The 23,883-nt window shown below is 40.1% G+C and overlaps 1 protein-coding gene across 2 annotated transcripts in view; it reads right to left on the bottom strand.

Moving 5' to 3' along the window:
* The window catches only part of LOC136748235 (FERM domain containing 5a), a 147,912-nt gene that overhangs the window by 30,513 nt on the left and 93,516 nt on the right, over positions 1–23,883 (bottom strand). For both annotated transcript variants that reach the window (XM_066701817.1, XM_066701816.1), the window contains exons 2-4: positions 14,394–14,498; positions 12,164–12,206; positions 6,481–6,559 (exon numbers count right to left, since the gene is read on the bottom strand). In XM_066701817.1, coding sequence (XP_066557914.1) covers positions 6,481–6,559; positions 12,164–12,206; positions 14,394–14,498 — 227 coding nt within the window. The remainder of the gene's footprint in view (positions 1–6,480; positions 6,560–12,163; positions 12,207–14,393; positions 14,499–23,883) is intronic.

Genomic DNA, 23,883 nt, shown 5'->3' on the forward strand with positions numbered 1-23,883 from the left:
TTTTGTACATTTGCCCACTGACAAAGAAATGATCAGTCTATAATTTTAATGGTAGGTGTATTTTAACAGTGAGAGACAGAATAACAACAAAAAAATCCAGAAAAACGCATTTCAAAAAAGTTACACATTGATTTGCATGTTAATGAGGGAAATAAGTATTTGACCCCTTCGACTTAGTACTTGGTGGCAAAACCCTTGTTGGCAATCACAGAGGTCAGACGTTTCTTGTAGTTGGCCACCAGGTTTGCACACATCTCAGGAGGGATTTTGTCCCACTCCTATTTGCAGATCCTCTCCAAGTCATTAAGGTTTCGAGGCTGACGTTTGGCAACTCAAACCTTCAATTCCCTCCACAGATTTTCTATGGGATTAAGGTCTGGAGACTGGCTAGGCCACTCCAGGACCTTAATGTGCTTCTTCTTGAGCCACTCCTTTGTTGCCTTGGCTGTGTGTTTTGGGTCATTGTCATGCTGGAATACCCATCCACGACCCATTTTCAATGGCCTGGCTGAGGGAAGGAGGTTCTCACCCAAGATTTGATGGTACATGGCCCCGTCCATCATCCCTTTGATGCAGTGCAGTTGTCCTGTCCCCTTAGCAGAAAAACACCCCCAAAGCATAATGTTTCCACCTCCATGTTTGACGGTGGGGATGGTGTTCTTGGGGTCATTCCTCCTCCTCCAAACACGGCGAGTTGAGTTGATGCCAAAGAGCTCGATTTTGGTTTCATCTGACCACAACACTTTCACCCAGTTCTCCTCTGAATCATTCAGATGTTCATGGGCAAACTTCAGACGGGCCTGTACATGTGCTTTCTTGAGCAGGGGGGCCTTGCAGGCACTGCAGGATTTCAGTCCTTCGCGGCGTAGTGTGTTACCAATTGTTTTCTTGGTGACTATGGTCCCAGCTGCCTTGAGATCATTAACAAGATCCTCCCGTGTAGTTCTGGGCTGATTCCTCACCGTTCTCATGATCATTGAAACTCCACGAGGTGAGATCTTGCATGGAGCCCCAGACCGAGGGAGACTGACAGTTATTTTGTGTTTCTTCCATTTGTGAATAATCGCACCAACTGTTGTCACCTTCTCACCAAGCTGCTTGGTGATGGTCTTGTAGCCCATTCCAGCCTTGTGTAGGTCTACAATCTTGTCCCTGACATCCTTGGACAGCTCTTTGGTCTTGGCCATGGTGGAGAGTTTGGAATCTGATTGATTGATTGCTTCTGTGGACAGGTGTCTTTTATACAGGTAACGAGCGTGCTCCTAATCTCAGCTCGTTACCTGTATAAAAGACACCTGGGAGCCAGAAATCTTGCTGATTGATAGGGGATCAAATACTTATTTCCCTCATTAACATGCAAATCAATATATAACTTTTTTGAATGCGTTGTTCTGGATTTTTTTGTTGTTATTCTGTCTCTCACTGTTAATATACACCTACCATTAAAATTATAGACTGATCATTTCTTTGTCAGTGGGCAAACATACAAAATCAGCAGGGGATCAAATACTTTTTTCCCTCACTGTACATATACACATATCTCTCTTTCTCTCTTTCTCTCCCCCCCACACACACACATATATATTTTCTTTGCTTTATGATGTTCAGAGGAAGACTAATTGGATGGATGAGAGTTAGTCTATTTCCTTCTGCATCACTTGTAAAATATTAACGTGTTTGTGTGCATTGCAGTGTGTGCCTGCATTTGTGCTGTGAAAGTTGGGAGTTTTGCACAATACAATGTCTTATTGATGATGGTGATTATTTTTATACATGTGTAACAAATGTGTATTTTATGTGGGCTTAATATTTTTAAACATTTAACGTATGGTGTAATTGGATGCCATTAATTATTATATAAGGCACTGTATAAATCGTGAGTTTCACCCTTTTTTACTGAATGTTTAAAATTGCAACACCTGATTTGTATTCTGCTCATAAATGTTTACATGTGCAGAGTTCATTTAGACCATTAGGAGCAAATGTATTTGTTTGGTTCTGCCTTATACACGGTGTCCCATAAGTCTGGAATCCTTGAAAAAATTATAGAAATTTACAAAATGTACAATTCAAATGCTATGAACGTGCTCAAATCCAGATGAGATACCCAGTCAGCAGCACACTGTGAATGATGACAGGAGTAATGGTGTTAAATATGAATTAATTATTGTTCCCTATGATTCCAGATTTATGGGACACCCTGTATATGCCGTGTTGCAGAAAGTGGCTGCATCTCATTGAAGTTTATGGAAAGGAAGTGAGAGTATTGATTCTGTTTGTGAATTGTATGGTAACAGGGCTGGTGGTAGGGAGACCATCAGTTGAATTGCTATTTTGCTCAAGGGATTATAGACAGCCCCAGTCATGCAGCTAAATGATTTGGGGGGGCACAGTCAGAACAAATTAAGATTCTTTACAAATAGTTGGTATTTAATGCTTTTACCTACATCTATAGGGTATCCTATGTTTTTTTATTTTTATGTAAGTGTACTTTAATGTACTGCTCTACACACATATTCAATAGTATTGCTCCGCTGTTTTTGTTGTATTCTAGGCACTAGTCTTTCTGGTATCAGTTTGTGTTAAAACATCTTCCCTTGTGGGACCCATTCTTATATATTCATCTCTTGCCAGTCAATCTTTTGTCATAAGAATTATAAGGTAAGGTAATTATCAGGTAAATACATATTATTGAAACAGAGCTTTTTAGTCCCATGTGAAAGAATTAGAAAAGCATTTATTTTATCTTGTTGAACTATTTTTGTTTTAACTGTGTCACCCTAAACAGTAATCACTCTTAACACCATCTCACACTGAACCTCAATGGTCCTGGTACTTCTGCTACTACAGCTGGCTTCAAGGGAGACGTGTCACAGGGAGTGATTAATGTGTCATGCTGGGCCAGCCTGAGCCTTTTGGGGGTCATAGACGAGATTTGGTTGTGGGGCCCCTCACCTCACAAAAATAAAATGTCTATGTAAAACTGAAAGACACAAACTTTTAAATAGTGAACACCACAGGACTTCGCACTTTAACATACACTGTACATGTTGACAACATAGATAGTAATAAATACAAATGTAAATAGTGCACTGTGTACATTTAAATAACAGTAATAACTAAAACAGTTTAGGTAACAAAACACCAACACCAAAAATACTCGGTACTGAAAATACTATATTGCACTTGCACATTAAATATGTCCAGAAAATTAGGAGACCCCCTTTCACTGCAATATAAATCAGATTAATCACCAGTACAGAGCACAGTGGACTTCAGCAATTAATTCCGACAAAAGCCTAAAATTATAAATCAGTAACTGTAGGCTTATGGTATTAGAAGCACAAAAATAGACATAAATCAGAAGGAAAATATGTTATTGCACATAAAGCTACAAGAACTCAATCTCTATCAAGCTAGGATATAGTACAGAATAATGTATCATTGAAAAGTAAACACTGCTTCTTGGCAACGGAAAACAAAATACTGGCTAACAAAAATATGATTACTTTTTTCATTATTTTCTCTAAATTGTTTTACTTTCACTCTTTGTCATATATATCTAGCCATATGTCCTCAAATGTACTAATGAATTTCACTAGCTCACATCTTCATATAAAAAAGTAGGCCAATAAGTTATTAATGAGTTATTATGAAAACTACTCTATAGCAAATGAAAAAGTGTGTAGCTGTTAAATTCTCTTTGTTTTGTTTTCATGAAAAGTATGAAAAAAGTATTTGATATAAATCTGAAATGTACTGCACTGGACAGCACCAATTATCAGGTGTACAATGCATTGTGAAATTGTGAATGGGACCAATTGTGTGCAATAATTCAAATTATGCATTTAACGGAAGCATGTGTCCATTAAAACAAATCAATTTTAAAATGGGACCAGCTGTTTATGCAATAAAAAGGAGTATGCAATTATCAATATGCAAGTCAACTGTAATGATAACAATAACAAATGGTAAAAGTAACACAATTTCAATATTGCACCAAATGCAATATTTTGAAGAAAAAAAAAAACATCCACATAAAATAATTGTGCATGTTGTAATGGGTAAATGCTCGCACTACATCTCAGTCACTCCACTTATGGTCGGCATATTGTGTGCAGAGCAAAAGCCCTCGGTCAGAACTTCTTTGTGTTGTTGTTATTGTCAAAAAATATTATTTATGTCATATTTTAGGGGCCTTTTAATATTTTGGGGCCCTAGGCAACTGCCTAGTCTGCCTGTACACCAGGCCGGCTCTGTCTTTTATTATTTGCTTCAGTAGAATTCAAATAAAACCAAAGGTTTTGAGGACTAAAGTGATTTCAAATCCACGTCTGAAACCCTCAAGTCCAAAGTTTTCTTAGCCAGACACATCTCTAGAGACTGGATAGGATCGTTGGATCACTTAATTAATGGACACCAAAAGAGCACGATGGGTTGAATGGCTTCCTCTCATTTGTAAACTTTCTTATGTTCTTTAAGTTCTTATGTTCTATGCACATTTCTACACCCGAATCACAGAGCCTCCATCGCATTTCACGACAGGTCGGAGAATGTGATGCAGGCTGTAGAACCTGGGTCCTCTTTGCCCTTCAATGAAAGAAAACTGCTGCAAGATTATAATTTGTTTTACTTTCTTAAAAAAAAGAGAAAGAAAAGAACAGTGAACTAGCAGGAGCAAGGAATCACAAATCTGCTACTGCCACTGCATTTCTTTCTCTGCATGACTGTGATTGTTTCCAAGTGTCAGGCTTCATTTTGTGGGCCCTCTGGGGCTTTTTGTTCCAGGCACAGGGATGCTCATTTATAGGAGAGTGCAGCAGAGGCCAGCAAGCAGAGAAACAGTCCTCTCCACTTTAGGAACACTCCATCAGGCTGGACAAGTGCACTGAGCCGGGTGCAGGGTGCCAGAAGAAGCCTGGATTGCAGATACAGCATGCTGTTTTCTCTCTAGCAAATGACGAAAGTTGCTCATTTACACTATAAAGCAGAGGCTACTGATCCGGGCTGCTTTAATGAAGAATGCAGAGATGCTTTCAGACACCAAAGTGGTATAACATGTCAGACCTCCTTCTGCCCACTGACGCTTCGTTAACCAAGGCATCAAAATGAGAAAGGAAAAAAGGGAATTCAAGCTAAATATTAATATGGAAGGCTTTTGTGGTCTAAAGTTTAATCCAGTTTAGATTGGTGTACAAACTGTATACCTGCAGAAGCGTCTTTATAAGAAATACGGTGATCCATATCTCTGCATTTGGGCCTATGAACTAGTATCACCAGCACAGCACTACCTCACACTGTGCACTACAAAAGATCAGATCATTTCTAAACTCTGGGCTGGATGTTAATGCAGTCTTGCTAGTTTTGCAATCTTTGTCCTGTAGTTTTGCTTCATTTGAAAAAAATGTTTTCTTGTTTGTTTTTTGAACTGCTCTGCCCCATGTAAATGTGGCACACTTTTTACAAGCCCCTCCAAGATAAGTTGTATTGTTGATTACAAGTCACTTTGGAGAAAGGCATCAAATTATTTTTTAAAGATTAAAACAATTAACATAGGGGCACACACACACAAGTTGTATGTACTTAGTTGAACAGAAAGTTCCCAAGGTAAACCCCTGTCACTGCATTGGTGCCTGCCTGAGACTGCCAAGTGAAATGTCCTTATCAGGCATTGCTGATCTGATTGAGGATTGTACTCATCCGCTCTCCGCTTTGCATCCAATGTGTGCACAGCATATTTAATATTTGTTTGAATCAGTAAAGGTCAGCACACAGACATGCAGCATCTACTATTGCAGCAACATTCAAATAAACACCAAAGGACATCCATCCAAATCATTTACGTCCTACTGAGGTTACTCTGTAAATTTATGGAGCAATCCCCCCGACAACTGTATCCCAGAATGTTCACATACAGCTGGACCACAGGCTTCCTGGCAAACGAATACCAAATCCTGCCTTCTCTTCCCTGAAACACTGCTCTGTCTTAACAGTACTGTACATAATCAGCCATGCTTATATACAATTTGACTTACAGAGTGGTAATGAGGGTGCACTATGCATCAAAAACTGCTGCTGCAGAGTGACTAATGGACTTCCAGACCTTGCTTTTATGTATATTTGAACTTCAGAAATGCTTTCAGGGTTACACATTGTGTGTGTGTGTGTGTGTGTGTTAACAATTTACTGACATTCCCAGGGAGATTTTCAAACTAGTGCTCCACGGCTAAATTTTCTGCTACCTCTCTGAAGCTCACAGCTGTAAGTCTAGAACGAACACTGTACAGCATGTGTGAAAAAGAGATATTATTTTCAGTTCAAATCAAACAGGAAGAGTGGGTGGCTTTTAAATGGAGTTTGGGAAAATGGAGCAAAGATTGCAAACTGGTGTGTAAAATGTGGTGAATCTGCAGTAAGTCACGTAGCAAGCATTTTGACTGGTGTCTGTTTGTAGAGTAGAGAGAAGTCCCAAAGCCTCACCTGGTGATTTCTTCTTTCAGAGCAGCAGGGTCCGGTGGGTAGAACTTGACCCGAAAACACATGGTGAATGGTGGCTGGGCTGTAGAGTACAGAGAGAGGATGAGAATGACCACTGCAACGACTGGAAAGACTGTTTTCCCCACAGAAACTTACAATGTGTTCTTCTGTGTTGCACCTAAAGGGTTAGGGGTCGAAAACAACTTTCAATATGAAACACACACACATTTCCCCATGTAGGGATGCAGGCTCACATTTAAGGGTACTCTTTATTAAAGGGAAAGATGAAACATCCGAAGCTTAAAACAGACACTTGGCAACAGTGTTCTGGTGTTAAGTGGTGGATAACATAAATATCATGGCCAGTGTGTGAGAATTCTGTACAAGAACAAGTAAATGGCATCTGGCTGGCATAACAGTAATGCTAACAATAAAAGCCATTCTGATGTTTCCTGTCTTCATATCTATGAGAATTTTCTAGACTGAAAACAGCAGCAAAATAATATCAGGTTTCAATCTTCTCTGTCTTAGATAGCTTAAAAATTTGCAAGCTCTTTTTACTACTCTGAAGAATTTCAACTTCGATCTACCCTAGATGATTTTTTTATTTCCCACTCAGGAAGCTGGCATTCAAACATGAGCCTCGGCAGACACGTTGTCCACAGACCTGACATTTGACAGATAAGATTATCCTTCTGGGCCATAGCTAGATTGGAGCTATTTGGAGTTTGTAAAGTAAAATGAAGTTGGAGACAGTTAGAACTTTATTAGAATGCATCGGCAGGAAGATGTTTTGTTTAATATCCAATATCCTTTATCTTTTCTGGTCCATTTCTACATTTTCCTTTTGTTTCTCTCAGATTTCTCTTTTTACAAGGCCTCTTCCAAATTCTGATGTGAGCTGATGTGACGCATCTCAATTAAAACTTAAAAGGAAGTCATTTTCCCTGTGATGAGTTTTATCATGTCCTTCCAAAGCTCGAATAATTTTTTTTAGTGATGGAGATGCACAGCAGAAAGACATCCTAATCAGGCACTAATAAGACAGTCTTAAAGGGCAACCCTAACTTTCCAACTGAGATATTGACATTAAGCACCCACTGCCATCTAAGTACTCAGATGCTGTACTGTTTGTTTGCTTCATCACCTTCATGGAGCTCAGTTTTTTAATAAACAAGTAACAAAGAAGTCATGACTGTTTTGAAGAGAACTGGAAACCAGTTACCCAGTGCTTCTAAGGGTGACATCAGCAGAAGAACTTAACATAAGAAAGTTTACAAACAAGATGAGGCCATTTGACCCATCATGCTCGTTTGGTGTCCATTAATAACTAAGTGATCCAAGGATCCTATCCAGTCTATTTTTAAATATTCCTAAATTGTTAGATTCAACCACATTGCTGGGGAGTTTGTTCCAGATTCTGACACTTCTCTATGTGAAGAAGTGTCTACTGTTTTCCATCTTGAATGTCTTGAAGCCCAATTTCCATTTGTGTCCCTGGGTGCTTGTGTCCCTGCTGATCTGGAAAAGCTCCTCTGGTTTGAGATGGTCGATGCCCTTCATGATTTTGAATACTTGAATCAAGTCACCACGTAGTCTCCTCTGTTCCAGGGTGAAAAGGTTCAGTTCCCTCAGTCTCTCAGTAGGACTTTCCCTTCAGACCTGGAATAAGTCTGGTTGCTCTCGTCTGAACTGCCTCTAGAGCAGCGATATCTTTCTTGAATTGTGGTTCCCAGAACTGTCTACAGTATCCAGATGAGCTCTAACTAGTGCATTGTACAGTCTGAACATTACTGCCCTTGTTTTAAATTCTACACTTTTGACAATATACCCTAACACTCTGTTTGCCTTTTTTATTGCTTCCCCACATTGTTTGGATGGAGAAAGTGAGGAGTCCACATAGACTCATAGGTCTTTCTCATGCGTTACTTCATGTACTTCTATTCCTTCCGTAGTGTAAGTATAGTGTACATTTTGGTTACCTGCACATAACAACCTCACTCCAGTTAAAAGCAACTCCTCTAATTGACACCCTCTGTTTCCTATACATCAACCAGTTCATAATCCATCTACTTACATTACCCTGAATGTCTACAGCTTCCAATTTGAGGATCAGTCCTTGGTGTGGAACCTTATCAAAAGCTTTTTGAAAATCCAAGTATATTATATCATATGCTTTCACTTGATCTACAGCTGCAGTTGCATATTCAAAACATTCTAATAAATTAGTAAGACATGATCTGCCTCGTCTAAACCCATGTTGACTATCTCCAAGAATATGGTTTTCAATAAGATGCTCCTCTATTTCTGTCTTATAATTTTTTCCAACATTTTATAAGTAATGCGGGTGACACTGATTGGTCTGTAATTTTCTGGCTCAGTTTTGTCCCCTTTCTTGTGGATTGGTATGACATTTGCTGTCTTCCAGTCAGTTGGCACATCCCCTGTTCTAAGTGTCATTTGTAATATTTTACTTAGCGGCCTATAAATAATTTCCCTCATTTCTTTAAGTACGGTTGGAAATATACCATCTGGCCCAGGTGATTTGTTTGTTTTTAATTCTGCTAGCCCCTTTAGTACCTCCTCCTCATTAATCCTGATTTCTCTTAGGGTTTGACTGGACAGGTTGTTAACCTGTGGCATGTTATCTGTTATCTTTTTTCTTTTGTAAAAACCTCTGTGAAATACTCATTTAGAATATTTGCCACATCTTGTTCATTTTCCAAGATACTTCCATTTTTGCCCTTTATGTTTCACTTCCTCCTTTATTGTCCTCTTGCTGTTGTAATATTGAAAAAAGGTCTTTGCATTAGTTTTAGCTCCAAGAGCTGTTTCTTTGCATTTCCCTCTTTGCTTTCCTGATCCCTTTCTTAGGATCTCTTTGCAGTTCAACATATTCTTTGTATTTTGTTTCGTCTTTATTCCTTTTATATGCACTATACAACATTTTCTTTCTCTTGATATTTTTTTGCATACTTCTATTAAACCATTTTGGCCAATGTTTTTTGGTCTTCAATTTGCTAAGCTTTGGTACAAATTTCTCCTGAGCCTCAAGTAGTATATTCTTAAAATATAACCATCCATTTTCAACTGAATCTGTATCCAGTGTGTTCCAGTCTACCTCTTCTAAGTGCTGCCTCATATCTTCAAGGTTTGCTTTTCTAAAATTGTAGACCATTGTTTTAGACTTGGTTCTTGTTTTTTGAAAGTATGGCTCAAAGCTAACCATATTGTGATCACAGTTTGCCATTGGTTCTGTAACTAATGTACCTCTGACTCTATCCTGGTCGTTTGAAAAGATCAAGTCAAGGCCTAGTTCGTTCCCTGACAAATTGAGTTAGAAAGCAGTCATTTACCATTTCAACCATTTCTATTTCTGCTTCTGTAGTCCCAAACTGGGCATTCCCAGTCTATGGTTGGGAAATTGAAATCCCCCATTATAACAGCCACATCCTTGCTACATGCAGTCCTGATTACACTGTACAATGCAGCATCTTTCTGAATATCTGAGTCAGGTGATCTGTATCACACACCTACCACTAATCCTCCGGATCTTTTGTTCAAAAGTTTAACCCACAAAGATTATTTTCCGTTACTAGGATCTAATTTGAGTTCTTCTGCCTCAATGTCATTTTTGACATAAAATGCTACCCCACCACCTCTTCCATTTTGCCTGTCCCTCCTAAACTGTGTGTATTCTTTCAACTTGTATTCATCCTCATCATTTTCTGTAAGCCATGTTTCTGTCACCCCTACAACATCATAGTCACAAGCCAGCACTGTGGCTTCTAGGTCGTAACATCTTGCTGCTTATACTCCTGGCATTGAGGTACAAACATTTCAGGACTTTCCTACTAGTAGTTTCCTTTGGTTTTCTTTCCTTAGTGGATCATCTCCCATTGTCAGAGCTCCCTGCACCCCTGGTCCCTAGTTTAAAAGATTCTCAACTGCTCTGCACATACGCCCTCCCAATGCATTAGCGCCCTTCTGTTTAGATGTAGACCATCTGGTTTGTACAGGTCCCATCTATCCCAGAAGAAAGACCAATGCTCCATAAACCTAAAACCCTCTTCCTTACACCAAGATTTCAACCACATGTTAAACTTTCTAATCTCTGCCTGTCTCCCTGGCCATGCACGTGATACCGGAAGTATTTCAGAGAAAACTACTGTGGAGGTTCTGCTCTTTAAATGTGTCTTGTAGAAACTCTGGCCTACCTTTTCCTATGTCATTGGTTCCAATGTAAACCATGACCAGTGGATTCCCCCTGGCTTTGGCCAGTAGCCTGTCTACTAGGTTAGGGAGATCTGCAACCTGAGCACCAGGCAGGCAAGATACCATGTGGGTCTCCTTATCACTAGAACACACTGTGATCTACGCCTGTAAGAATTGAGTCTCCTACTATAACTACCTCCCTGTTCTGGGGGGGAGTGGACACCATGGTGCTCTGGTTCTCAACTGCCCTCCCATCACCCTCTGGGCCGTCACTGTCCAACTCAGTGTCCAGCAGTTGGAATCTGTTGGGCATTTCTAGCTCTTGGGATGTCTCTAAGGGTTGTGCGCACCCTTTTCTGCAGTTACAACCTACTGTAACCCAGCAGTTCTCTACGCTGTCCTGCTCTAAGGTCTCAACTCTCCTATGTTTTGGGGTGTGCCCCATGGGGTGATTGACAAATTATTCTATATCACTAATACACGCAGATCAACAAGCTGAGTCTCAAGATCATGGACCTTGATCTCTAGGATTTCAACATGCCGACAACATTCACAAATGAAATCTTCTTGGATGAGTTCATCCAGGAAGGCACTCATTCTGCAAAGCAGATGTTGTGACGAATTAATTAGAAGCATCCTAAAAAACATAAGCCTGACTGTATTCATTTACAAGGCCAGTATAAGGATTTAACTTGTTAAAAGAAAGAAAAACAACAACAATAAAACATTTGGGGAGTGGCATTCACAGAGTTTACAGAAAGGAAACTGAACGCATTTTCAGGTACTCTACTTTGTTGTAGATATACTTTGCTGCTTATGGTATGAGGTCAGTCCAGTTGCCATGCACCCTACGGAGTCATCATAACTTCCACATTTTTTTTTTTTAATTAATTGAGCTCCATAACGCAACAAAGCAAACAAAAGCTAAAGGATCTTCATACTAACAAGGTAATTGACATTGATATCTTTGGTGGGAAAGTTTGGATCGTCAGGAGCTCTTTAAAACAAGCTACTATTACAATTGTCAACTTTCTTTACAAGTTGATCACATGGGGAAATGCTGCAAATTATTTTACATTATATCAATCAAGTGCAAATCAAGAATGGAACAAGTTTTGTCAATATAATACATTAACTATATTCATGACTAGACATCTCTATTCTTAGCTAAGAGTTTAATGGCAGCTGATTAATGCTTCAAAGGCTTCCACAAAAACACAACAAACATTAACACCCCTTCCTCATGTGGGGCACAGTTTAGTGGACTGACTGGCTTAGGAAAGTTTTGAATACACTGTTTTAAAGTGTCAGCAAGTGGGGAAAAAACTCAACCAAAAACAATGCTAAGTCATTTGTCATTAGTTAGGGTTCATTATGATTGCTATAATGATTATGATGATTATTATTATTGCTGTATTATGACTACCACCATGCATCATTTAATTAATAAGAACAAACAAAGGATACTTACATTTCATTTGCTTGGCAATTGACTTTGTGAACTCCAACCAATGCTGCAATAGTAAATAAGAAATATGATCAGCATTGCAGACATGGCTCATTTGATGTTTCATTTGCTAGTAACATCTTTAATTGAAATAGAGGGGCCCAGGCTATTAAGAGAAGCATGTGGGGCCAGATTTTATTAAGAATTCAGCACCACAATGCAAAATTTTCAATGGCAAGTTGGAAACGACAACTTTTTGTCATTTGCATAACTATTTGTTCTCATGGATATGCGAAAGGGCTTGCAATGCAAACACATGAATGTATTGGGCATATAGAGTAATTACAGATGCACAGGTGAAAAATGTTAACCACAAATTGGCATTCCAACAATGTGTAAAGTCAAATTGTAATTGTAAAAAAAATGTCTCTTATTATTCAATGAAACCGACCCAGTGTGAGTGCTATACCTTTCCATATTAGATTGTGCTAAATCTTAGTTCAGCCAAACTAGAATTCTGAGGCTAATCAATCCTTGACAGCATACAGTGCTTTTTATGTTGTTATTTCGGGGTTCTGCAAATATGATTATTATAATGTAATTCATATGGATACTTAGCTGTGTGGTTTCAGATGGTAAAATTGACATTAATCATACACACAAAGCCAAATGTAAAGCGCTTTTTTGTAAAGAAGACATAATGCAGCAACACACCATGCATGATTTAAAAAGAGAAAGAGAGAGATAACAGAGGGAGCACTGCGCAACAGCAGAGGTTTATTAATACACTTGTTATCTGTGACTGAAGGGCATTATTACTATTTTTTAACTGTGCAACACTCATATTTATTTATGTCACTTCAACAAGATTCGTACCTACTAGGAGCCTCTGTGAGAGGGATGAAAGCAATTGACTTAAAGGATTCCCATAAAATGTTGTTTTCTGTCAAGTTATCAACCATTAGGAAGAAAGAAAAAAGTGGGTTTTGCATAATAGGAGAGGGTATCATGGTGACATCTGCTCATACATGCTGCTTATTTTACATTTCCTGGGTTTTAGCTTCACCTGTCTGTTCCCATATGCCTCAGCGATGGAGAGGTGGTGGTGTCGTGAACTGAACAGCTCATAATCACAGCAGCCTTGTCTCCATCTCCATGACGGTCAATTGAGAAACACATTTTTTTGCATCCTATCAGTAAGGTGTGTTTAGATTCAGACCTGTTGTTGGGCCTCCCAGAGGGGTACAATGTTTTAAAACAGACACAGAGCTGGTAAAAATACAAAACCAAATCAAACGTCACTTTACTGCCTCATTAGGCTTGCCATTGCTTTAAGCACAGGGACACCAAGCAGAACAGCACTATTAAATGTGATGCATTCCCACTGTTTTTCTAGGGTAATGAAGTGCTGCATCATGTGGGAACTCTCATCACCATGATGGAAAAAGACACCAGAAAGCTCACTGTGGCACACACATATATCTTCTTTAAAAAGGTAGGTTCTGAACAGTGGTAACTATTAGGAAGCTTGCTTTTTTTTTATCTTCCATGGAAAATTGTCAGCGTGAGACAGCATTAGTCTGAAGTGGAGGGATAGGACAAAAGCAAAAGATAAAAAGAGACAGAAAGAAAGAGAGTGTGTGATGCTAGTGTAGGTGTAACTTTGGCAGCTTGTTCCCTTTCAGTCAAGGTAATCTGTGACAGGAATGCTGGGCTTTTCTGAGGAGGCTCAAGCTGATTGGGTTGTAGAGGCAGTCTCACAACTCATCGTCTAACCTATACGTTTACAAGTTCTTGACAGTGAGGGATGGCAAGGTTCTAATTCAGGCAATGATTTATCTTCCCAAGTCACTTTCCAAAGGTTTACACCACGTATTCCATCGCCACAGAGCAATGGCATCAACAACAGAAGGAAAAAAAGTATTAAGTTCAGGATACGACTGCAGATGCGGCAGCCCTATTTCACACCCTGTGCTGAGAGACCAAGGCCTACTCAAAATACTCACCAGTCCCTCATGATTGCACAAAAAAAGGTAATCCGCAGACCTTACAGAGTGCTTCAGTAAATATTATCATATTTTAATTTTAATGTAATGTAAACTCTCCAACTGCCTACTCCTTCTCTGTTCATGAGATACCTATCCTGTCCACCATAAGACCAAGGGGCTGAGGAAAAGCTGACCTCTCACTTTAGGAATGGCAATAGCAAAAAAAGCAGGGTCACACAATCCGAGACTCTTCGGGGAGCACTCACCCTCTGCTTGTCAGGGTCCACATAGCGGATGCCAAAGTAGTCTTTCTCCAGCAGGTTTAGGTGGTGGCAGATCAGGTCAAACAGGTACTGTCCCTTCGCATCCCTCTGGAAGAAAAGAGCAACATTGAAATCACACCCATAATTCATTGCTTCTGAGAAACACTTGCTCTGGATACCGACCAATAGAACCCCTTATCCCATGTCACTGAGTTTCGGGGATCTTCTAGTGGGAAATCCACTATGGGATGGCCAAAAAAAAGGAAAAAAAAAAAGTTAACTTAGCATGCTGGGGACAAACCTGAGCACAGCCTCAGGAGAAGCAGATTTTAATTACTGATAGCAGAATGTGGTTAATATTTCACAGACCTGTGGGCTTTATCAATTATTGAAGCACAGCTACCACCATCTGCAACGTTTCTCCCAAAACCTCCACAGCAGAAAATAATCAGAACAAATATTAGATTAAGGGTGAAATCAAGAAAAGGATCAATATATTCAGAGAAACGAGGCCCAGGGCAACTGCCACAAGTGCTGGCATGTGCTTCCCAAAACCCCAAAGCACTGGTCTCTCGGAAGAACAGCCTCCAGGGTTTTTATTTGCTGAAATCTTACTTGTGTGTCAGCTTACCCCAATTTACACAAACAATTATAACTTCACAATGCAATGACATCCACACGAGTCACAGTACAGCAAAATGCCCCAAGAACAAGCAGGAACTAAAGACAAGCTGCAGTACAGGCCTGGGACATCTGGTGATGTCTATGGGTTCCAGTCTTCAGGCAGTCATTGACTGCAAAGGATTTGCAACCAAGTATTGAAACTCACAATTGAATTAATGTTAGTTTGTCCAAATACTTTTGAGCCCCTAAAATTGGGGGGAGGGGGCACATATATAAATGGGTGTAATTCCTACACCGTTCACCCAATGTGGATGTAACTACCCTCAAATTAAAGATGAAAGTCTACACTTAAAGCACATCATGATTTCCTTTCAAATCTGTTGTGCTGGTGTACAGAGCCAAAATGATGAAAATTGTGTCCTTGTTCAAATATTTATGGACCTAACTGTATGATTCACATAATTTTCATACTCATCAAACCATTCAGTGAGCCCTCGTGCCCTGTGGATGGGGGCATTGTCATCCTGGAAGAGCCCACTCCCATCAGGATAGAAATGTTTCACCATAGGATAAAGGTGATCACTCAGAATAACTTTGTAATGATTTGCAGTGACCCTTCCCTCTAAGGGGACAAGTGGACCCAAACCATCCCAGGAAAATGCCCCCAGAGCATTACAGAGCCTCTGGACCCCCTCACTGTAGGTGTCAAGCAGTCAGGCCTGTACCGTTCTCTTGGTGTCGCCACACATGCACTCGCCCACTTGTTCAGAACACTAGCCAGTTGAGCATCTGTGTGACTGAAGCTCCTGCCATTCGCACCTCAATAATGACCCCTCTCTCAAAGTCATTTCCTCTTGCCATCTTGAACCAAAATTGAAGTTAACTGGGCCTGCTCAGCATTTTTACACATGCCACAGAGCATGATAGGATTGATGTCAATTGCTTAATTGTATCATGTAGTACACCTGTTTGAAGGCATCTGCATTTGTTATGTTCCTCCACTCATTTATTCAGGTTTTTCCATTAATTTGTTTCCCGTCTGTACATATACAGTACTATGCAAAAGTTTTGGCAGGTGTGAAAAAATGCTGTAAAGTAAGAATGCTTTCAAAAATAGACATGTTAATAGATTATATTTATCAATTAACTAAATGCAAAGTGAGTGAACAGAAGAAAAATCTAAATCAAATCCATATTTGGTGTAACCACCCTTTGCCTTCAAAACAGTTCTTCTAGGTACACTTGTACAAAGTCAGGGATTTTGTAGGCATATAGTCAGGTGTATGATTAAACAATTATACAAACAGGTGCTAATGATCATCAATTCAATATGTAGGTTGAAACACAATCATTAACTGAAACAGAAACAGCTGTGCAGGAGGAATAAAACTGGGTGAGGAACAGCCAAACTCAGCTAACAAGGTGAGGTTGCTGAAGACAGTTTACTGTCAAAAGTCACACACCATGGCAAGACTGAGCACAGCAACAAGACACAAGGTAGTTATACTGCATCAGCAAGGTCTCTCCCAGGCAGACATTTCAAGGCTGACAGGGGTTTCCAGATGTGCTGTCCAAGCTCTTTTGAAGAAGCACAAAGAAACGGGCAACGATGAGGACCGTAGACGCAGTGGTCGGCCAAGGATGAAAGCAGATGAAAGACGCATCATGCTTACTTCCCTTTGCAATTGGAAGATATCCAGCAGTGCCATCAGCTCAGAATTGGCAGAAAACAGTGGGACCCTGGTACACCCATCTAATGTCCAGAGAAGTCTGGTCAGAAGTGGCCTTCATGGAAGACTTGCGGCCAAAAAGCCATACCTCTGAAGTGGCAACAAGGCCAAGCGACTCAACTATGCATGAGGAACTGGGGTGCAGAAAAATGGCAGCACCGTACCCACCCCTGGCTCCCCCCCTTGGGGGCGCCCCTGATTTAATCCCCCAGATAATCTCTAGAGAGTAATACTTGGCCCGGGGACACCTCACATATCATCTTCTTGGCTTCAGTGATCAATCTACCCATAATGCACAGCAATATAAGCAGGGAGCATGGCCCATACTGCTTACATTTGACAGGGGAACAGAAACTTTCACTTGAAAGATAATTTAGAGGCATTTAAGGGAGATCAAAGAGAAGCCAAAGCCAGAACAAGAGCACAGGCATCTGACAGGATTTGAGAATTGTCTGGGCCCACCTGCTAATGCCATCTCTTCTACACATCTTCTGACATCCAGCTGTAAGCCTGATTTCAACTTTAAGCCCTGATTTGAATTTGAAGCAGTTTTCACATTTATTTTCTTTCCAGCTGGATTAATCTGCTTCTGCTCATATTTTTTTTCCTTTACTTTTGAATAGCGTTCAGCACAACTTGAATCTGATCACAGACTTAATTCTTTTTTTTTAAGTTTCTAAATGTGTCCTCACATTGGTGACCGTGCTTTATTGCCATGTGCGGAATTTACTCCTGAACAATCATTTACGTGGGATGTTTGCAGTTCATTAGTGTGACAGTCTGGCACTCTAGCAGTAAGCTGAGAAACATGGGTAGCCGAGCCAACCCAAAACCTGGATAATGTAATTTATACACTTCAATTTGCCGAGTCACAGCTTTAGATTCTCTTCAAGACACCATTGAGAAATGTCTATCATAAGTTATGTTAGGTTTGTTGTTATTTTTTCCTTCTTAAAGTGTAAGCAAACCTCCTAATGTTGGCATAGTTCACCCTTGAGTCTCTGTAAGTGATACAAACATCTGCTAAATAATTAATTCATCTTTGTTAAGATTATTATAACTTTAAAAGGCAAAATTATTTTCATGATGGGCTGGGCTGAGGAAATCCAAATGTCAGAAGCCAGTAGGATTCAAATAAGTATGAGCAGAATAATCAGGAGAATAATGTGGAATTTATATGTAAAATTTAAATGGCATAACCACACACATAAGTGTGACTGATGAGTTATCTGTCAAAGATAAAGCAGGTACATTTGTTACTGTAAATCTTGGCTGCACCCTTTTGATCAGCTAAATACCCGCTGACATACTGAAAATGTACAACCAATTGACCATGCAGAGCAGTGAGGCTGCTATATTTTATGGCATGTGTATGCTGAAAAGCAGGACTGTACTGCAATACAGCAGACCTCCTTTAAAGGTTAAAAAGGGGATGCAAACATGGTACACACATGCCACTTAAGATACACTTTCAGTTAATCAGATTTACAACCCAAAGTGAAATGTGAAAGAGAGCTAAGCAGGGCAGAGGAGTGATCTAGGCCAGCACACTGCTAGATATGTGATTCTCATGCATTCTCATGTTATTGGAGTTTGTCTTGGATTTAAGAACATTATTTCTTAGCACATGACCTTATCCAGGGCGACCTTGGTGGGAAGGGCATTCCACCACTTAGGGCTGAGGGCGGAAAAGGAGCGGGATATTGTGGAAAAGGAGCAGAGAGGGGTGCAGGAGGACCGGTGTGGTCTGGAGGGAGTGTACGGAGTGTGTCCGTAGGTAGCTAGGCATAGACTGGTCGAGACTACAGGTAAATAAAAAGAAGCAGGGAAATTAACTCCTTGTAGAAGTTGCAGGGGAGGTAACTCAGCCGTGTGATTTACACAAGCACAATATACAACGAGATATCCAACAGCTTGATTGCAATACAGGATCAAAAATTAATTGCTCACACCTTTTTTGTCAGCATATTGCAACAGTTCAGGTCTCTGATTGTGTTTACCTTTCTTATAAGCGGTAGTTTAAGTGTCTGGTGTCAGGGACATTAATTGATTACATCTAGCAGCCCTGCCTATAAATCTGAACTGGAAGATGAACTAGCTGAATTAAATCAGTGACAGAATAGTGGAGGGCATTGATGGATGTGCCACTCAAAGTCCTGACTTTTTTGGGGGGGCAGTGAACAAATAACAGTCACGTGTCTTCTAGCTCAGGAGGGATCGAGTTTGTAGTTTACGTAGAATAAGCAAAGCAGTACAGTCACAAACAAAACAAAATCTTGATATAAAATTGAACTTTTCTTCTAAAATTGAAAAGGGCACATGTGGAATTATTATTAACAACAACAGGCAAACCACAGTCCTGTAACTGGGAACAATACATCACAGGTAGGCTTTTTCTCTATATATAATATAATGATGGTGTATCACTGAAGTGGATATTTTATTAAGCTAAGGTTTAGATCCCACAGAGATAATAATGGAAAAGATTATGAAAAATACCTTCCTTAAAAAGGCTTTTGTAGACTGGAATGAAAACAAGTTATATGTCTGTTTCTGTCTCTGTCTATATATAATTTCACTGAAACTATCAACTTTAAAGAACAAAAAAGTTGAATGATAGAACTGGCACACTGGACATTTTTGCAGTCTGAGAGGTCTGGGATTTTCACTGAGCTCAGGTGACAGGTCAAATCCATTTAGTGGTCTCACCTGAGGCTCCAGACCTGACGTCTGTCAGTCTTTCTTTGGCAGAGGACTTGATGTTAAAATGTGTTCTGGTCAAGATTAAGCTGCACTTCTTAACAGCACCAGCCCACCATCCCCTTACATACAAGAGGGACATGCAAGCAGTACTTCAACAGGGCAACAAAGAAACAGAGAGAGAGAGATGGATATGAACACAACCCACGGACTCCCGACACTGAGATATAATTTGACTGTATGTACTGTACACATAAAAAGTGCTTTAGCTTCCATCATCGGTTCACATGCCCATCTAATAATGCAGCAATCAACCCTAGGGGGGAAAAAGAGATTATGGTCAATTTTTAACCAGCTTGAATATACAGTACGAGCAGTGCATTGCGAATGTAATAGTTCATGGATGCACATAGCATGATGGTAAGAATATATTTCATATGGAGTGAATACATTCCTACCTTGAAAGCAATCTGATGCAGTGGAGGCATACTATATCAACTATATATACCTAGTTTTAATCTACATATACATATCCATACAAAGGACTGTCACTAAACAATGTCATTATTTGCAGGCACTAGGTTGAAATAACTATGTGTAGGTATGGCAAGCCCAGAATCCCCCATTTGTGTGGCAGGCAGATGAGCTGGGAGAATAACCTGGTAATCACTTCAGTGGTGCTGCTAAATTTGATTCGATTGGAAAAGCACAGGAAGAGGCGGCCAGGCTGGTGTCTGGGAGAGTTTCTGTCTTAGCGTTGCCTACTCTAGCTGCCTGACCTTTGTCAGATCCCAGCTGAAGTCTCGGGGCCCCCCACAAGCGCTGGCTGTGTCACTTTGGAGCGTGTCTTGCAAAGGCGCTTCACGATACACTACGACATGTTTGCTTACTGGGCCCAGAGTAAAAATAGCACTGCACAGGCCACTGCACTTTCTACGCACACACCCACTCCTGACATCTGTCAAGTGCACAGTCACCCCCTCCCTGTCACAAAGACTGATGTTGACAAAAATGTAAAATAGTTAGCGGAGACCAAAAAAGGAAATATGCACTACACTGTCCATGTAGTGCGCACACACACGCTCACATGCACACACACACACACACAACAAAGATTTGGTCATTTAATTAATTTACTTCAGCTCTCATGGTTTAGATGCAGATGAAGCTGGTATAGGATGCGGCTTTCCTTGCAACTGGATCTCAATTTGACATCTCATGTAAAACAACAAGATTAGATGTTTGCTCAGAAGACTTATTCTGAAAGCAAGCCCACATTTTCCATTAAAGCCCAGTGGGGGGGGAAATACAAATACATTTTTTAAATAAAAATACAATATGCTATACTGATTCTAAAACCATATTTACAGCATCTGCTCAGGATATACAGTCCGAATGTCCACTGATTCCCTCAGTCTAGATGTTTGACTTTATATCATATTTCTCACTTATGCCCTCCTCCCCTATTTCTTCTCTGCCTTTGTCCCTCACTCACACTGCCAAAACCATTCATCAAAGGAAACAACATTAAAACATCAAACCGCTGCACAAACTGAAACCAGGCCTCATAAATCATTAACTAATAGCACTGTCAATTATTATTTATGATAAACTTTTAAAGAGTCATTAACTCAATGCAAACCAAAAGCCAAGTCCATTTATCTGCATTTCTGGCCTGATGACTAATGGGCAGTCAGACTGACAGACAGAACCTTAGGCTGGTTTTCAAAAGTTACCTGGGAACCACAGCAGCACTGGAGGCGAAATAAGCTATGTATTGAACCAGTTGAAGATCTCTATAGGGGACACAAATCCACCTTAATTAATGTAGAAGGAAGTGTAGAGCAGAATTCTCCCAGGCAGTCATAGTGCCAGCTACACTAGCAGTTTCATTCTGAATGTTGTCTACATTCTTCTGTTTTGTTTGTGGTTGACTTTGACCAGAATTAGTTAAGACAACAAGCACAAATCTAGTTGCAGAGTTTCATCAAATTAAATTTGAAATTGTAAAGTGTGGGCCAAAATATTTTGTGCTAGTACCTTTAACATCCTCTGCCCTGCCAGGATATACCATTGGTAGACTTGTGTCTGGCTCAAACACTGCCACATTATTCCAGTTACAGATTTTAAAAATGACCATGACACGCGGGTCAACCAAAAAAGTGCTAGTGCATCTTAAATGTCCCAAATACTCATGGGACTTTATTTTCACATCTCAGTTGCAAGATGGCACTACTCAGTATTACTCAGTCACTACTCTGTACTTGTGATTTTGTGATTCTGTATCAGAAGGAAGAGTGCCACCTTGTGTACAAGCAGCAGTCTCATTTTCCTTTAAATTCTCCCATCCCAGTGCTACAGCAGGGCCAGACTTGCTTGCCTTGTGAGATCTGACTGGGCCAGACTTGAAAGTGCTGTACTGTATCTGTGTTGTACTGTATCTATGTCTGCAACATTGCTACCGTACACAGGAGTGGTGACATATGTATAAGAGGGTATATCTTATGGATGACACGCATGAAAACAAAGCAGTGGCACAGTTAATCACAAGTCTCACTATTCTTCTCTCTCTCTCTCTCTCTCTCTCTCTCTCTCTCTCTCTCAATGCTGCAATATAAGCTACATTTTGGGAAAACAGTCATTTTATTTTCCCTGACACTGCCACCAGGTATGCCTTGGGGGACCAATGCACAATACCAAACGGCTGAGGTTATTGATCAGCACTGAGCCGTTCTCTGGAAGGGAACCCGTGCCAAGTTGCCAGAGACACTTGCCATGATGTAAGATGCAGGGAGTCATTGATTTATAGGTAGAGATGATGTACACAGCCAGGCAACTTCTCTGGTTTTACGCTGCCGTCCATCTATTTCTTTTTCTGCACTTCTCCTTCGCCACACTTTCACAGCCTCTGGCATTATTGTTCCAACATCAATAAATCGGCAATTGCAGGATCTCAGAAATATGTTGGGGAATCTAAGATTAAATGAGTCAGTCTGCTGACTTTTTAATTAAAATAAACTACGCTTCTCCTCACTGGAGCTGTGCTCAAAATGTTAAGTAGCTGAGGCTCTTTTCAAAGCTGGGAAATGAAAGAAGAGAAAGCGAAGTCAAGTGGATTCAGTTAATGGTGCTTTTAATTTCTCAGTAATAGGTTTTTCTTCTAAAACTAGTGAATTGCATTGGAGCTCCTTAAATGAGAGGGCGTGGAGGAGGGAGGAATCAGGGTGACATAGGATCCAACAAATACCGTAAATAAAGAGACTGGAAATGAAAGAAAAATGCTTTTCAATGTCACTTCCACCAGCTGTAAGCATCTTTGCCAGCTCTCAGTTTATTTATTAATTTTACCATAAAAGGCTGAACTGTCAATGGAAAACATCAGTTACTTTTTGAATTCATGCTGTGGAGTGATGTCCTTCTCAGTTATATCAGATATATAGCAATGCCAATCACAGAGCAGGGGAGCTTTAATTTAGCATAGCAGCCGACTGATCGTGTTATGATCAGTTGAAGCAAAAACCACATTTTTGACGCTTAGGGCAGATCACTACATCTTGTAATGCAGGCACATATACTATTGTGGCAGAAGTAAAGGTGTACAATAAATAATTCCTTAGTAATTGCCAATTCCTTCTTCCACATAAAAAATAAATATATTTAAGTAATCCACAAAGCCTGAATAGAACACATATAGTTTTAAAAGAGCCTCTTTGAGCCTGATTAGTCAAGAAGAGTTCCTGTGAACCCTATCCTTACATGGAGTCTAGGGGCTCTGAGGTTTTAATACAGCACATGTACTGTTAACAGAACCACAGCAAATCTTAATGGGGCCTTTGCTGTTAACAGAACCAGTTGTTAAAGAGTCCTCTGGGTCCCATTACTTCAACAGAACCCCTGGGCACCCTGTACTTTAAATACAGCATATTTTAGAAGCTTTTAACTAATATTCTTCATAAGGGACGGTAAAGAGATGAATTAAAAAAAAAAATATCCATTATAAACGCAAATTAATTGGTAACACAGAGACCAGAGAGAGGTTTTGGGCAGTTATGTAGCCACATTGAAGAAATACACACGCAGCAATATTTTCCAGGAGTTGTAATTAAAACCCCACTCACCCAGGGTTAATTCAATCCACAAAATTGCAGCTCTGCAGTGAGTCCATTTCACCATGCTGGTTTGGAAACATTTTGTTTGTCTGACATGTTACATTTATTAGCCTATTAATCTATCATCTCAACATGCAAGGGGATACATAATTGAAAACCATTGGGGGAAATAACACTTCTGAAAGTCTGTAAGAATTTGAAATTATTAGAATAGTATTCAGCTAAAGTGAGCCAAACAATCCAAACAAAAAATACATCATGTTGCACTTACTGGTGTCCTGTCTTGGGTGTATTCCTGCCTTGCACCCTATGCCTGCCGGGATTGGCTCT

This window comes from Amia ocellicauda, chromosome 4 (assembly GCF_036373705.1).
Source record: "Amia ocellicauda isolate fAmiCal2 chromosome 4, fAmiCal2.hap1, whole genome shotgun sequence".
Lineage (NCBI taxonomy): Eukaryota > Metazoa > Chordata > Actinopteri > Amiiformes > Amiidae > Amia > Amia ocellicauda.